Source organism: Aquarana catesbeiana, linkage group LG05 (genome assembly GCF_042186555.1).
Source record: "Aquarana catesbeiana isolate 2022-GZ linkage group LG05, ASM4218655v1, whole genome shotgun sequence".
Lineage (NCBI taxonomy): Eukaryota > Metazoa > Chordata > Amphibia > Anura > Ranidae > Aquarana > Aquarana catesbeiana.
The window spans coordinates 410331705-410347676 of NC_133328.1; the positions used below are offsets into that span (position 1 = coordinate 410331705).

General features: G+C 42.9%; 1 protein-coding gene across 1 annotated transcript in view; it reads left to right on the forward strand.

Annotated features, from left to right (window-relative positions):
* The window catches only part of ACOT13 (acyl-CoA thioesterase 13), a 32759-nt gene extending 24500 nt beyond the window's left edge, over nucleotides 1-8259 (forward strand). Inside the window, exon 3 of the mRNA XM_073631162.1 lies at nucleotides 6633-8259. Coding sequence (XP_073487263.1) covers nucleotides 6633-6789 — 157 coding nt within the window. The 3' untranslated portion in view covers nucleotides 6790-8259. The remainder of the gene's footprint in view (nucleotides 1-6632) is intronic.
* The last annotated feature ends 7713 nt before the right edge of the window (nucleotides 8260-15972 follow it).

Below are 15972 nucleotides of genomic sequence, written 5' to 3' on the forward strand. Positions count from 1 at the left end.
ACCCAAAAAGTACAATATGAAACTTAACTTCAAAGAACAGGTAGGCATCCCTGGGACCCAGGAAAATATGCCCTACATGTTCCCTACAGATGTAAAGACATAAATATCTGCTGTAATGAAAAGACATAAATATCTGCTGTAATGTAAAGACATAAATATCTGCTTCAGCCACAAGATGGTGCAATACATATAGGAAGCATAGGAAAAATAGTATAATTTTGGAGATGCTGGAATTCACATAATACAATGAATTAATTGTGTGCTGCAATTCACCACTATATAAAAGTTTTTTCGTGCACCACACATACTAAGGTGTGAATGTGATCAAAAACTGTGGAAGCTGTTTGGAAGTCACTTAACCACTTGACGACCGCCTCACGCTGATGTACATCAGCAGAATGGCACGGGAAGGCAAAATCACGTACCTGGTACGTGATTGCCTTCCCGCGGGCGGGGGGTCCTATCGGACCCCCCCCCCCCGGTGCCTGAGGCGGTCGCCGTTGGTCTGGCAGCGATCAGAGATGAGGGGGAGGCCATCCGATCGTGGCCCCCCCCCCTCGCGATCGCTCCCAGCCAATGAGAATCCTCCCCTGCCTGTGTGTAGTACACACAGGCAAAGGATGTGATGTCATCTCTCCTCGGCTCGGCAGTTTCCGTTCCGGCACCGAGGAGAGAAGACTGTAATGTAAGTGCACAAACACACACAGTAGAACATGCCAGGCACACTTTACACCCCCAACCCACCCCACCCCCGATCGCCTCCCGATCACCCCCCAATCACCCCTCCCCCCCCGTGTCACACTGACACCAACCAGTTATTTTTTTTTTCTGATTACTGCATGGTGTCAGTTTGTGACAGTTACTGTGTTAGGGCAGTTAGTATTAGCCCCCTTTAGGTCTAGGGTACCCCCCTAACACCCCCTAATAAAGTTTTAACCCCTTGATCACCCCCCGTCGCCAGTGTCACTAAGCGATCATTTTTCTGATCGCTGTATTAGTGTCGCTGGTGACGCTAGTTAGGGACGTAAATATTTAGGTTCGCCGTCAGCGTTTTATAGCGACAGGGACCCCCATATACTACCTAATAAATGTTTTAACCCCTTGATTGCCCCCTAGTTAACCCTTTCACCACTGATCACCGTATAACCGTTACGGGTGACGCTGGTTAGTTTGTTTATTTTTTATAGTGTCAGGGCACCCGCCGTTTATTACCTAATAAAGGTTTAGCCCCCTGATCGCCCGACGGTGATATGCGTCGCCCCAGGCAGCGTCAGATTAGCGCCAGTACCGCTAACACCCACGCACGCAGCATACGCCTCCCTTAGTGGTATAGTATCTGAACACATCAATATCTGATCTGATCAGATCTATACTAGCGTCCCCAGCAGTTTAGGCTTCCCAAAAATGCAGTGTTAGCGGGATCAGCCCAGATACCTGCTAGCACCTGCGTTTTGCCCCCTCCGCCCGGCCCAGCCCACCCAAGTGCAGTATCGATCGATCACTGTCACTTACAAAACACTAAACGCATAACTGCAGCGTTCGCAGAGTCAGGCCTGATCCCTGCGATCGCTAACAGTTTTTTTGGTAGCGTTTTGGTGAACTGGCAAGCACCAGCCCCAAGCAGCGTCAGGTTAGCGCCAACACCCACGCACGCACCGTACACCCCCCTTAGTGGTATAGTATCTGAATAGATCAATATCTGATCCGATCAGATCTATACTAGCGTCCCCAGCAGTTTAGGGTTCCCAAAAATGCAGTGTTAGCGGGATCAGCCCAGATACCTGCTAGCACCTGCGTTTTGCCCCTCCGCCCTGCCCAGCCCAGCCCACCCAAGTGCAGTATCGATCGATCACTGTCACTTACAAAACACTAAACGCATAACTGTAGCGTTCGCAGAGTCAGGCCTGATCCCTGCGATCGCTAACAGTTTTTTTGGTAGCGTTTTGGTGAACTGGCAAGCACCAGCCCCAGGCAGCGTCAGGTTAGGGCCAGTACCGCTAACACCCACGCACGCAGCATACGCCTCCCTTAGTGGTATAGTATCTGAACGGATCAATATCTGATCCGATCAGATCTATACTAGTGTCCCCAGCAGTTTAGGGTTCCCAAAAACGCAGTGTTAGCGGGATCAGCCCAGATACCTGCTAGGACCTGGTTTTTGCCCCTCCGCCCGACCCGGCCCAGCCCAGCCCACCCAAGTGCAGTATCGATCGATCGATCACTGTCACTTACAAAACACTAAACGCATAACTGCAGCGTTCGCAGAGTCAGGCCTGATCCCTGCGATCGCTAACAGTTTTTTTGGTAGCGTTTTGGTGAACTGGCAAGCGCCAGCAGCCTAGTACACCCCGGTCATAGTCAAACCTGCACTGCAGTAACACTTGGTGACGTGGCGAGTCCCATAAGTGCAGTTCAAGCTGGTGAGGTGGCAAGCACAAGTAGTGTCCCGCTGCCACCAAGAAGACAAACACAGGCCCATAGTGCCCTTCCTGCTGCATTCGCCAATCCTAATTGGGAACCCACCACTTCTGCAGCACCCGTACTTCCCCCATTCACATCCCCAACCAAATGCAGTCGGCTGCATGAGAGGCATTTTCTTTATGTCCTCCCGAGTACCCCTACCCAACGAACCCCCCCAAAAAAGATGTTGTGTCTGCAGCAAGCACAGATATAGGCGTGACACCCGCTATTATTGTCCCTCCTGTCCTAACAATCCTGGTCTTTGCATTGGTGAATGTTTTGAACGCTACCATACACTAGTTGAGTATTAGCGTAGGGTACAGCATTGCACAGACTAGGCACACTTTCACAGGGTCTCAGAAGATGCCATGGCATTTTGAGAGACCCGAACCTGGAACCGGTTACCGTTATAAAAGTTACAGTTACAAAAACAGTGTAAAAAAAAAAAAAAAAAACACAAAAAAAAATATAAAATAAAAAAAAATAGTTGTCGTTTTATTGTTCTCTCTCTCTCTATTCTCTCTCTATTGTTCTGCTCTTTTTTACTGTATTCTATTCTGCAATGTCTTATTGTTATTATGTTTTATCATGTTTGCTTTTCAGGTATGCAATTTTTTATACTTTACTGTTTACTGTGTTTTATTGTTAACCATTTTTTTGTCTTCAGGTACGCCATTCACGATTTTGAGTGGTTATACCAGAATGATGCCTGCAGGTTTAGGTATCATCTTGGTATCATTCTTTTCAGCCAGCGGTCGGCTTTCATGTAAAAGCAATCCTAGCGGCTAATTAGCCTCTAGACTGCTTTTACAAGCAGTGGAAGGGAATGCCCCCCACCGTCTTCCGTGTTTTTCTCAGGCTCTCCTGTCTCAACAGGGAACCTGAGAATGCAGCCGGTTATTCAGCCAGCTGACCATAGAGCTGATCAGAGACCAGAGTTGCTCCAAACATCTCTATGGCCTAAGAAACCGGAAGCTACGAGCATTTTATGACTTAGATTTCGCCGGATGTAAACAGCGCCATTGGGAAATTGGGGAAGCATTTTATCACACCGATCTTGGTGTAGTCAGATGCTTTGAGGGCAGAGGAGAGATCTAGGGTCTAATAGACCCCAATTTTTTCAAAAAAGAGTACCTGTCACTACCTATTGCTATCATAGGGGATATTTACATTCCGTGAGATGACAATAAAAATGATAAAAAAAAAAAAAAATGAAAGGAACAGTTTAAAAATAAGATAAAAAAGCAAAAAAATAATAAAGGAAAAAAAAAAAAAAAAAAAAAAAGCACCCCTGTCCCCCCTGCTCTCACGCTAAGGCGAACGCAAGCGTCGGTCTGGCGTCAAATGTAAACAGCAATTGCACCATGCATGTGAGGTATCACCGCGAAGGTCAGATCGAGGGCAGTACATTTAGCAGTAGACCTCCTCTGCAAATCTAAAGTGGTAACCTGTAAAGGCTTTTAAAGGCTTTTAAAAATGTATTTATTTTGTTGCCACTGCACGTTTGTGCGCAATTTTAAAGCATGTCATGTTTGGTATCCATGTACTCGGCCTAAGATCATCTTTTTTATTTCATCAAACATTTGGGCAATATAGTGTGTTTTAGTGCATTAAAATTTTAAAAAGTGTGTTTTTTCCCCAAAAAATGCGTTTGAAAAATCGCTGCGCAAATACTGTGTGAAAAAAAAAAATGAAACACCCACCATTTTAATCTGTAGGGCATTTGCTTTAAAAAATATATAAATGTTTGGGGGTTCAAAGTAATTTTCTTGCAAAAACAAATAATTTTTTCATGTAAACAAAAGGTGTCAGAAGGGGCTTTGTCTTCAAGTGTTTAGAAGAGTGAGTGATGTGTGACATAAGCTTCTAAATGTTGTGCATAAAATGCCAGGACAGCTCAAACCCCCCCCAAATGACCCCATTTTGGAAAGTAGACACCCCAAGCTATTTGCTGAGAGGCATGTCGAGTCCATGGAATACTTTATATTGTGACACAAGTTGCGGGAAAGAGACAAATTTTTTTTTTTTTTTTTTTTTTTTTTTGCACAAAGTTGTCACTAAATGATATATTGCTCAAACATGCCATGGGAATATGTGAAATTACACCCCAAAATACATTCTGCTGCTTTTCCTGAGTACGGGGATACCACATGTGTGAGACTTTTTGGGAACCTAGCCGCGTACGGGACCCCAAAAACCAAGCACCGCCTTCAGGCTTTCTAAGTGCGTACATTTTTGATTTCACTCTTCACTGCCTATCACAGTTTCGGAGGCCATGGAATGCCCAGGTGGCACAACCCCCCCCCCCCCCCCAAATGACCCCATTTTGGAAAGTAGACACTCCAAGCTATTTGCTGAGAGGTATAGTGAGTATTTTGCAGACCCCACTTTTTGTCACAAAGTTTTGAAAATTGAAAAAAGAAAAAAAAAAATTTTTTTTCTTGTCTTTCTATATTTTCAAAAACAAATGAGAGCTGCAAAATACTCATCAGAAAATAGCTTGGGGAGTCTACTTTCCAAAATGGGGTCATTTGGGGGGGGGTTTGTGCCATCTGGACATTCCATGGCCTCCAAAACTGTGATAGGCAGTGAAGAGTGAAATCAAAAATTTACACCCTTAGAAATCCTGAAGGCGGTGATTGGTTTTCGGGGTCCCGTACGCGGCTAGGCTCCCAAAAAGTCTCACACATGTGGTATCCCCATACTCAGGAGAAGCAGCTAAATGTATTTTGGGGTGCAATTCCACATATGCCCATGGCCTGTGTGAGCAATATATCATTTAGTGACAACTTTTTGTAATTTTTTTTTTTTTGTCATTATTCAATCACTTGGGACAAAAAAAATTAATATTCAATGGGCTCAATATGCCTCTCAGCAATTTCCTTGGGGTGTCTACTTTCCAAAATGGGGTCATTTGGGGGGGGTTTGTACTGCCCTGCCATTTTAGCACCTCAAGAAATGACATAGGCAGTCATAAACTAAAAGCTGTGTAAATTCCAGAAAATGTACCCTAGTTTGTAGACGCTATAACTTTTGCGCAAACCAATAAATATACACTTATTGACATTTTTTTTACTAAAGACATGTGGGCGAATACATTTTGGCCTAAATGTATGACTAAAATTGAGTTTATTGGATTTTTTTAATAACAAAAAGTAGAAAATATCATTTTTTTTCAAAATTTTCGGTCTTTTTCCGTTTATAGCGCGAAAAATAAAAACGGCAGAGGCGATCAAATACCATCAAAAGAAAGCTCTATTTGTGGGAAGAAAAGGACGCAAATTTCGTTTGGGTACAGCATTGCATGACCGCGCAATTAGCAGTTAAAGCGACGCAGTGCCAAATTGGAAAAAGTCCTCTGGTCCTTATGCAGCATAATGGTCCGGGCCTGAAGTGGTTAAAGAGATAGTCACCTTCATTATCATTTTGAACAATTTTTTTGGATTTTGATTGCACTTTTCACATTGCGTATATATTTTGATCACGTTCACTTCTTAGTATGTGTGGAGCACGGACAGACTTACTTTCAATTCAGACTATGAATAGGAGCATATAGTGATTTTTTTTTTTTATGGATATCTTTATTTAAATATTGCTGTTCATTTAAATATTGCTATTTTTTTTAGGATACAATTTTATACATTTATAATTTTCTCATTTAATGGTGAAGCGTGGCACACAATTAATTGTATTCACCGTAATACATTTATTGTGTGTGTGTGTGTGTGTGTGTGTGTATATAGTTCTGTTAATTTTTAGTTAATTTTGGGACACTTACCATAGTTGCTCACAAGATTTTCCTGTTTATGTGCTGGAGTTCACATAACCACTTCCGTCATCTCCCTATTATGAAGCTACAGTATTACTTTTGTTGAAAACACACATTCTTCTAGTTATTCTGTCCAGTTAATAGGTAGGGGTCATTGCAGAACATTTTAACCACAATCTATTTTTACACATTTCCAGCATGTTCATATAAATATATATTTTTTGGCTGTGTCTAGAGTTGTTTTTAATAGATAAGCCTGGAAGTTTAATGTCTGAATTATCTAATGCTGTATTATTCATAACATCAATCCCATACTTATTTAATTACTTCTAATGATCATGCTACATCTAGGTAACGTGTTGATATACCTACGGCTAATGAGAATCTTTTATTTTTGTTTAAGGTATATGAATGCTGCTAAAATTGGGGAATCAATACTCATCACTGCACAGGTTTTGAAGCAAGGAAAAACCTTGGCCTTTGCAACTGTGGATTTAGTAAATAAAGATACTGGGAAAATAATTGCACAAGGAAGACACACAAAGCATCTAGGGAATTAGAAGTTGAATATGTTTGTGTTTAATATGCTTGTGTTATGATGGAAGATTGTGTAACCTTTCTAAAAACAGTGTTGCTAACGCACCAGAAATGTATTGACATGACACAAATTTACTGGCACAGCCAAGTTTTTACTGACATTTCCGAAAGTTACAAAATTACAGTTTTAAGTGCAAATATCAGTATTTAGGCTACAAACAAGTACAATATGGAATTAGCAATGTGATATTAGCTATTAATGCAAAAAAACATATTTCTTATTTTCTTTTCGATATAGTAAGTAAGTAGCTCAGGGACAGGACTCAATGGGCAGGCATACCCACATGAAGTTGACTCTCAAAGTGACACGGACAGCAGTATGCAGCAGCACAGATGATGAAACCTCCTTAACATGTCCCCTCCTGAGTCACAGTGCCAGTCTCTCTCCATGCCAGGTGGTTCCTTCAGTCTACTCCAGTCCAAACAGCAATGGCAGTCCCACTCCCGGTTTGCCTTGGTCCCATCCTGCAGGGGCTCTGCTTACTCCGCTCGGCGTACCTGTATCTCCTGTGGTCAGTTGTGTGGCTTCGCTCCCTTCTCAGCTTTTCTTGGTGTAGTATGGGCTTACGCAAATGGTGTAAATTTTTTCTCATCTGTGGCCCACATCACACAGTGGGTGAACAGTGTGCAGGTAGTAAGTGGGATTATGTCCCAGCAGGCTGGTGGGTGAGATTACATCACACACAGTGGGGCAGTAATTTCCCCATCTGTGTGTGCTGTGTTCCAGAACCAGCTTCGGTTTTGAAAGCGAGGCTCCCTCTATGTGTGTGATGTTAGGTCACTTGCCTGCTGTGTCAGTAATCCCGCCAGCCTTCTGTGACAGTTCCACACACCTGCTGTCTATGATGTATGCCACAAACACGTTACTTCAGTCGGCCATAGATGGTTTCTAATTCCAGCTGAACTGGCCAAGATTTGATGCATATATGGGCACCCTAATTGTACCCAAGTTGATCCGCCTAAGTCAACCACCATGTCGGATTTCTAACATGCTATTATTGCCAGCGGCTATAGCTGCTAGCAATAATCACTGTGCTCTCCCGGCAGTGACGGCTGCTCATGTGGTGACCCCACAGACAGAACACAATATTTCCACAGGAGGTACGTGTTGATGGGGGGAATCAAGCAAAAATCGCATCATCTATGGCCAGCCTTCACCACTATGTGTAAGTAATTAGGTCCGCCCCCTGCTGTGTTTAAGAAGGACTTATAAAGATGTGTGATCAAGTGACAGCCAAATAAAAGAATTAGAAAAGTTATAAAACATTCTTTAAGAAAATAAGTATTTTGAGCCATGTATTCCTGTTTGCTGAACTAGGATTATTGAAGTGTGTTCACAAATACTGTAAAAGATTGGACTGTTAAACAAGAATATGTTTTTGTTGAGTAACCTGCAAGTTTGTGGTCTGAATAAAGAGCATTTTTTCAAAACATGGCTGTGTCAGTGCATTGATTGTTAGCTAATCCGCCCTCAGGAATTTTGCTGGATGTAATTGGCTGTTTTTGCTTATTTATGTACATAAATTGTATAAGTGCCAGTTTATTAAAAGCAAAAAAAATAAAATAAAAATGTAATCCCAAACATATAATAGCTAACAGCACACCGCTCGAACCAGCGTGCGTAATGACGCTACAACCAAACCCTGTCACAGTGCATTTCAGAATACAGGTCATCTTCAGGGAAGTATGAACTGGCGGGTTTAATGGTATCACACTTTCCAGTTTGTTTATTTCCTCCTATGTACCTTGGATTGTCCATGTACAGTATTATTTGAGTTCAGGCTGAATATTAGTGAAGGCGTTTTCATGTTTGGGAGGCCATTTGAATCCGGTAAGGAGCTGGTGTGCAATTAGGTGGTGGAACACAAATTGCGGAGTATTATCACAGCTTATACACATGATCTGTCGACTTTTTTATTGAACTATTTACAATCACTGGCCACTTTATTAGGTACCTTGCTAGTACTGAGTTGGACCTCCTTTTGCCTTCAGAACTGTCTCAATTCTTTGTGGCATAGATTCAACAAGGTGTTGGAAACATTCCTCAGAGATTTTGGTCCATATTGACATGATAGCATCACGCAGTTGCTGCAGATTTGTCGATTGCACTTCCATGATGCGAGTCTCCCATTCCACCACATTCCAAAGGTGCTCTTTTGGATTGAGATCTGGTGACTGTGGAGGCCATTGGAGTACAGTGATCTCATTGTTATATTCAAGAATCCAGTGGTGAGATGATTTGAGCTTTGTGATATGGTGCATTATCCTGCTGGAAGTAGCCATCAGAAGATGGGTACACTGTACACTGTAGTCATAAAAGGATTTGCCATGGTCAGCAACAATACTTGGTTAGGCCGTGGCATTTAAATGATGCTTAATTTGTACTAAGAGGCCGAAAGTGTGCCACGAAAACATCCTCCACACAATTACACCACCAGCCTAACCCATTGATACAAGGCAGGATGAAGCTTTGATTTCATGTTTTTTTATGTGAAATTCTGATCCTACCATCTGAATGTCGTAGCTGAAATTGAGACTCCTCAGAACAGGCAACATTTTTACAATCTTTAATTGTCCACTTTTCGTGAGCCTGGGTGAATTGTAGCCGCGGTTTCCTCGGTTTCCTATTCTTAGCTGACAGAAGTGGCACCTGCTTTAAGGTTCGATGTGTTGTGCGTTCAGAGATGGTATTCTGCATACTTTGGTTGTAAGGAGTGGTTATTTGAGTTACTGTTGCCTTTTTTCATCTCAAACCAGTCTACATATTCTTCTCTGACATCAACAAGGCATTTGTCGCCCCCTGGATATTTTCTCTTTTTTTTTTTTTTTTTTGGACCATTCTCTGTAAACCCTAGAGATGGTTGTGCGTAAAAATCCCAGTAGATCAGCAGTTATTGAAATACTCAGATCAGCCTGTTTGGCACCAACAACCATGCCACGTTCAAAGTCACTTAAATCCCCTTTCTTCTCCATTCTGATGCTCGGTTTGAACTTCAGCACGTCGTCTTCACCACATCTAGATGCCTAAATGCATTGAGCTGCTGCCATGTGATTGGATGATTAGCAATTTGTGTTACCAAGCAATTGAACAGGTTTACCTAATAATAAAGTGTCCAGTGAGTGTATATTGATTGCACTTTATATAATTTGATGCATAGTTGTATTGTTCACTACAAAAGGATATGTGTGTATAAATCCTGATTGGTTGCTTTTGGCTATGACTTCACTTTTGTTCTCAGTTTTATTTATTTTTTTTGTTTTACTGAATCCGCTGCCATGTCTGAAAAAGTTGTAGAATAAAACAAATTTCAGAGCACTAAATTATACTGTAAAATGTAGTGTCAAAGAAAACCAAGCAATACAATATATAGCAATTTTTAGTAGCATATTAAGATCTACAGACATCTTACCAGAGTTTGCTCTGCGGAGCACATCTTGATATCGATTAATGCTGGACTTGTCACTGTGTTACAATTTGTTTTCGTTAATCTGAACATTCACAGATACAGCACGTGCACTTTACAAATTGTTATGTGTGCCTATTGTTATATGTGCCTATATTTAGTTTAGCTGGTTATCATGATGGCACTTGATTCATGTTATCTTTGATTCTGGCATATCTGTATTGTTTGGCTTGTATACAATGTATTTGTCCTTACACTTGTACTTACACTTCTTGGTTCAAGTACTATTGTAATTGTTGCACAATTTTAGATGTGTCTGTTCATTTTTCTCTAGGTTCACATCTGGGGGTTTATATGTCCAAATAGCGCTGCACATTCTTTTCACTATACTCACATGCAATTAGTCTTATTGTGGTGCCAGCAGCTTATTCTCAACACTGGTAGCGCAGTAATTGTTTCCACATAATATTATTCATATAGATTTGAATTAAAAAAACAACCTAGTACCTTGGTATGACCTAAATTACTGTTTTAGTTTCCAGTCTGGCTACACAAGTAGAAGCTTAATGCTCACAAGTTTAACTGCTTCAGCCCCGGAAGATTTTACCCCCTTCCTGACCAGAGCACTTTTTGCGATTCGGCACTGCGTCGCTTTAACTGACAATTGTATTGTCGTGCGACGTTGCACCCAAACAAAATTGACGTCCTTTTTTCCCACAAATAGAGCTTTCTTTTGGTGGTATTTGATCACCTCTGCGTTTTTTTTTATTTTTTGCACTATAAACAAAAAAAGAGCGACAATTTTGAAAGAAAGCAATCTTTTTAACTTTTTGCAATAATAAATATTCCCCAAAAATATATAAAAAAAATATTTTTTACCTCAGTTTAGGCCGATATGTATTCTTTTACATATTTTTGGTAAAAAAATCGCAATAAGTGTATATTAATTGGTTTGCCCAAAATTATTGCGTCTACAAAATAGGGGATAGCTTTATGGCATTTTTATTTATTTTTTTTTTTTTTACTAGTAATGGCGGCGTTCTGCGATTTTTATCGTGACTACGATATTATGGCAGACACATCGGACACTTTTGGTACATTTTTGGGACCATTGGCATTTATACTGCGATCAGTGCTATAAAAATGCACTGATTACTGTAAAAATGTCACTGGCAGGGAAGGGGTTAACCACTAGGGGGCGATCAAGGGGTTAATTGTGGCCCCTCTCTGTGTTGTACCTGAGGGAAGGAGGGGACTGTCTAGGTTGGATGACAGATCGGTGTTCATACTTTGTATGAACAGACGATCAGTCACTTCTCCCCTCAGAGAACCCGAAACTGTGTTTACACACACAGATACCAGTTCTTGGTGGGTCAGCAGCGATCGCATCGTCTTTGGGAGCGAGCAGTGGGCATGCGCCCCTAGTGGCCACAGGGCGAAGCGACGTTACATAACGTCGTTTCGCCCAGCCGTGCCATTCTGCCGCAGTAAAACTGCGGCAGCTGGTCGACAAGTGGTTACGTAATGGGCATAATGGGTAAGACAAATTGGCCTAAATCTAAAGAGAGCTTTAGGATTTGTGCACCCGGGCTTCAGCTTGTATAAGAGCAGCATGTACACAGGGTCGTCAACAGGGGGGGTGCAGCCATACCCATATGGGTCCCAGGCCCCATTGGATCAGTAGGGTGCTGGGCTCAAGCACCTCCCCCCGCAGCTGTCACAAGCCAATGCTGCACATCTGCCTTACTTGCTGGCTGTCACTGGAGCGCTAGGAATTGCCAGCAAATTAGATGGATATGCAGCGTGCCTTTACAACCCTCCAGTGACTGCCTACCTAGCTGGCTGCTTGAGCTTCTCTTTTGTTTACCATGCTGTGGGTGGAGGAAAGGGGGATTGATCAGAGCAGGCAGGAGTACCATTAGTCAGGTGGCACTGGCCCTGCCCCGCCTCTCACTTGGCAGCTCACAATATTTCTATGGGAGGCTGGGACTAGGAGAGCAGAGCTTCCCTGGCCAGAGGTGTGAATGTGGCCAGCTGAATTATTGTTTGTTGATCTGACTGGCTCTCAGTCAGATATAGAAATGGCCCTTTACAGGCCCTTTACAGGAAGGAACTTGTAGCCCCTTGTGGTGTATCAAAAATTACAGTGAGCAGTTTGGACTTCTCTTCTGTGGCTACTGATCCCAGCACCACCTCTTCAGATGCTGCCAACCCACCTGGCTGCAGCTGCCCCTTTCACTAGCCCTCCAGGCTAACTTTTCCAAATTCACCAGCCCACCCGGCTGACTCAGGAGATCTCTCAGGAAAGGATGAAGACTTAAGCACACCGCCATCTTCAGGGAGACTGGCTACATGTGGCAGTCTCCCCCTTGTTAGTCCCCAGCAGTGCTGATAAACTCACGCTGTCCTCTCTTGCTTCGGTGCCTTCAGGAAGGGCTTCCTCCCATGTGTTATGGTAGGATCCTTCCAGCACCTGAGCCCTGGCCCAAGGCAGGACACCCCCCCCAGACTAGGGGGCACAACTGAAGGGCTACCGACAGCCTCCTCAGCACTGTGTCTCCATCTTCCACCCAACTCCCTTGCTGGCATGGCCTATGTGTATTTATGGAGTGGTTTCAGCCCCCTTCCAGCCAGCCTCTGGAGATTGGCTGAGGCTCCATAAATATTCAATGCAGATCCTCCTAACCTCCACCCACTAAGGTTCTCTAACCCTCTAAACCAGGGGGAGGCACCAGAGAGCTGCCAGGATGAGTTACTCAGCCCTACACTCTAGTTAACCCTGACCCATATTCCATAGCTCAGGCTTAGCCCTGAGCTAAACTAAATTTACCTACTCTAAACTCTAATGCCCTGTACACACGGTCGGACATTGATCGGACATTCCGACAACAAAATCCATCGTTTTTTCCGACGGATGTTGGCTCAAACTTGTCTTGCATACACACGGTCGCACAAAGTTGTCGTAATTTCTGAACGTCAAGAACGCGGTGACGTACATCACGTACGACGAGACTATAAAAGGGCAGTTCAGTACCAAGTGTGCCGCCCTTTGGGCTCCTTTTGCTAATCTCATGTTAGTAAAAGTTTGAGAGATGATTCGCGCTTTTTCAGACTCGTGGTTTTCAGATCGTATTTGTGGTGTTCAGTTTGTGCTTGTGGGTTTTGTATCTGTACTTCAGTGCGTTCGTTACTGATTTTCAGGTCGTTCTTCAGTGCGTTCTGTTACTTCGTTCTGACTAGCTGACCGTTTACTAGCCATGTTGCATGTATGTACTCATCGTAGAGTATGTGCTGTGCGGGGGCTTGGTGTTGGGGTTCTTACTTTGACACAAGCCCAGGTTTTTTTTTTTTTGGGGTCCCAAAATCATTTGGAACCCCCCCTCCCCCCCAACTGCTAACTCAGCTGATACCAGTCCTCTATCTGCTGACTTTGCCAAACCCATACACACTATAGCTACCTCTTTTGTGGTCAGATTTATGGAAGAATTACCCAAAGCATGTAGTGTAAGGGCCTGCCTGAATACTTTCAAATGGTACTGTTTAAAGTTTTTGTATCCTATTATTATCTTGATAGGTAATAGCAGAATGTAAAAATGTGCTAAAATGTGTACAGTGTGTATTTATATCTTTGTATTATGACACTTCTTACCTGTCCAGTGGGCTGCCAATAGTGTAAGTAAGGAGGGGCTGGCCAAAGTAATACACATTATTTAGGCATTCATCTCTCAATGAAGTGGAGAGGGTTACCTGTCCAAAACATCTCCCCCCCCCCTAAATTTTTTAAAATTGCCCATGGGGGGGATCTGATAGGTGGACCTTATACTTTTGTCTTTAAATACTCCCTAAAATAGATGTTATACTGATGTTGGCCATGAATGTTTGTGTCTAATCTGCTTTCCATGTTTATGTGCAAAATGATACATTTTTTTTTTCTTGTTTGACTCCACAGTTTCCTTCCAACCCACAGGAATGGCAGACTGTGGCCTCCCACTTTGCCCAGCTGTGGGACTTTCCCAACTGCCTCGGGGCAATTGATGGGAAACACGTCCACATAGTCCCACCCCCCAACTCAGGGGTCATACTATTACAACTACAAGGGGTTCAATAGTATTGTGATGTTGGTGGTGGTGTCGGCTACTTACGAGTTCCTGTATGTGGACGTGGGGAAGAATGGCTGGATGTCAGATGGTGGAGTCATTGCCCACACGGAGTTCTACAGGCATCTCCAGAATGGCAGCTTGGGCTTGCCACCTCCAGAAGACAATGCGGAAGGACTCCCATTTGTCTTCGTTGAGGATGAAGTGTTTGCGCTGGGGGACCATCTTATACGGCCATTCCGAATGAGGACCCTAACCCCGGACTAGAGGGTTTTTAATTACGGACTGGTCAGAGCCAGAAGAGTGGTGGAGAACACGTTTGGAATAATGGCCAGCCGGTTCTGCCTATTTCTTACACCCATACACATGGCGGAATATAAACTCAATCACATAATCCTGGCTTGCTGTGTTCTCCACAATTTTTTAAGGAGAAATTCTGTGAACTATGCTGCCTCAGTTGGGCCAGAGGCCGGAATTTAGAATGAACCAACCCTGACGGCGCTTGAAACTGGCCGTCCTGGCTTGCCCCCCCAGAGTGCCCGTGAGGTCTGTCTAAGATACATGGAATACTTTGCGGGTAGGGGGGTAATTGATATGCCAGACAATGTCTGAGACATTTTTTTAAAATAAAAATATATTTTAAACTGAACAAATATTTGCTTAGATTTACTGCTTGGCTTTCTTTTAGCTGACCATGACCGAAATTTGGGGAGTACTGAAAATGGCGTGATTATGTAAAATTAGAAAGCACTGTTGGGTGTTATTTACTAAAGGAAAATACACTTTGCACTTGTGACTGCACTGAAACTGCACTTGTAGTGCAAAGTGGATTTGCCTTTAGTAAATAACCCCCATTGTCACTGAAAACAACAACTTTATACTCCAAAAAATGCTTTAGAGCATTGAAAGAAGAAGCCACACATTGTTGATTATCAATCTTTTTAATCAAAGCACAATCACATGTGCGTTTAGAAAAGGGTTTTTGAACAAACCAACATGTTTTTTGTATAACAATGTTTTAGGTCACATTAATAATTAGAAATTGCCTTTTAAGGTAAAACAGGCATGTTTTAAACAATAAAAAAATACACAACTCTGGAACTTACAAAGTTCAACTTTTATAGAAAGTGAAGGCAATATCAGACATGAGTATTTATAAACTGTGTTTGATATTGCGTTCAGCAGATGGGGTGATGTCACCCCTGGAACAGCCAAATTTTGAAGATGCACACAAATTGCCGAATGTCAACATGTGCTAGCTGCCATCATGGGGGATCAATGGACGTGTTTTGTGGGCGCAACCCCTTCCTCTCAGCTACTTTATTATTGAGGAAGGGGTTGCACCCAGAAAACACGTACATTGATCTCCCGTGATGGCAGATAGCACATGTTGACACACTGGGGTTGATTTACGAAAGGCAAATCCACTTTGCACTACAAGTGCACTTGGGAGTGCAGTCGCTTTAGATCTGAGGAGAAGAACTGGAATGAGGGGAAGCTCTGCTGATTTTATAATCCAATCATATACAAGCAAAAATGCTGTTTTTTATTTTCCTTGCATGTCCCCCTCAGATCTACAGCGACTGCACTTCCAAGTGCACTTGTAGTGCAAAGTGGATTTGCCTTTAGTAAATAAACCCCACGG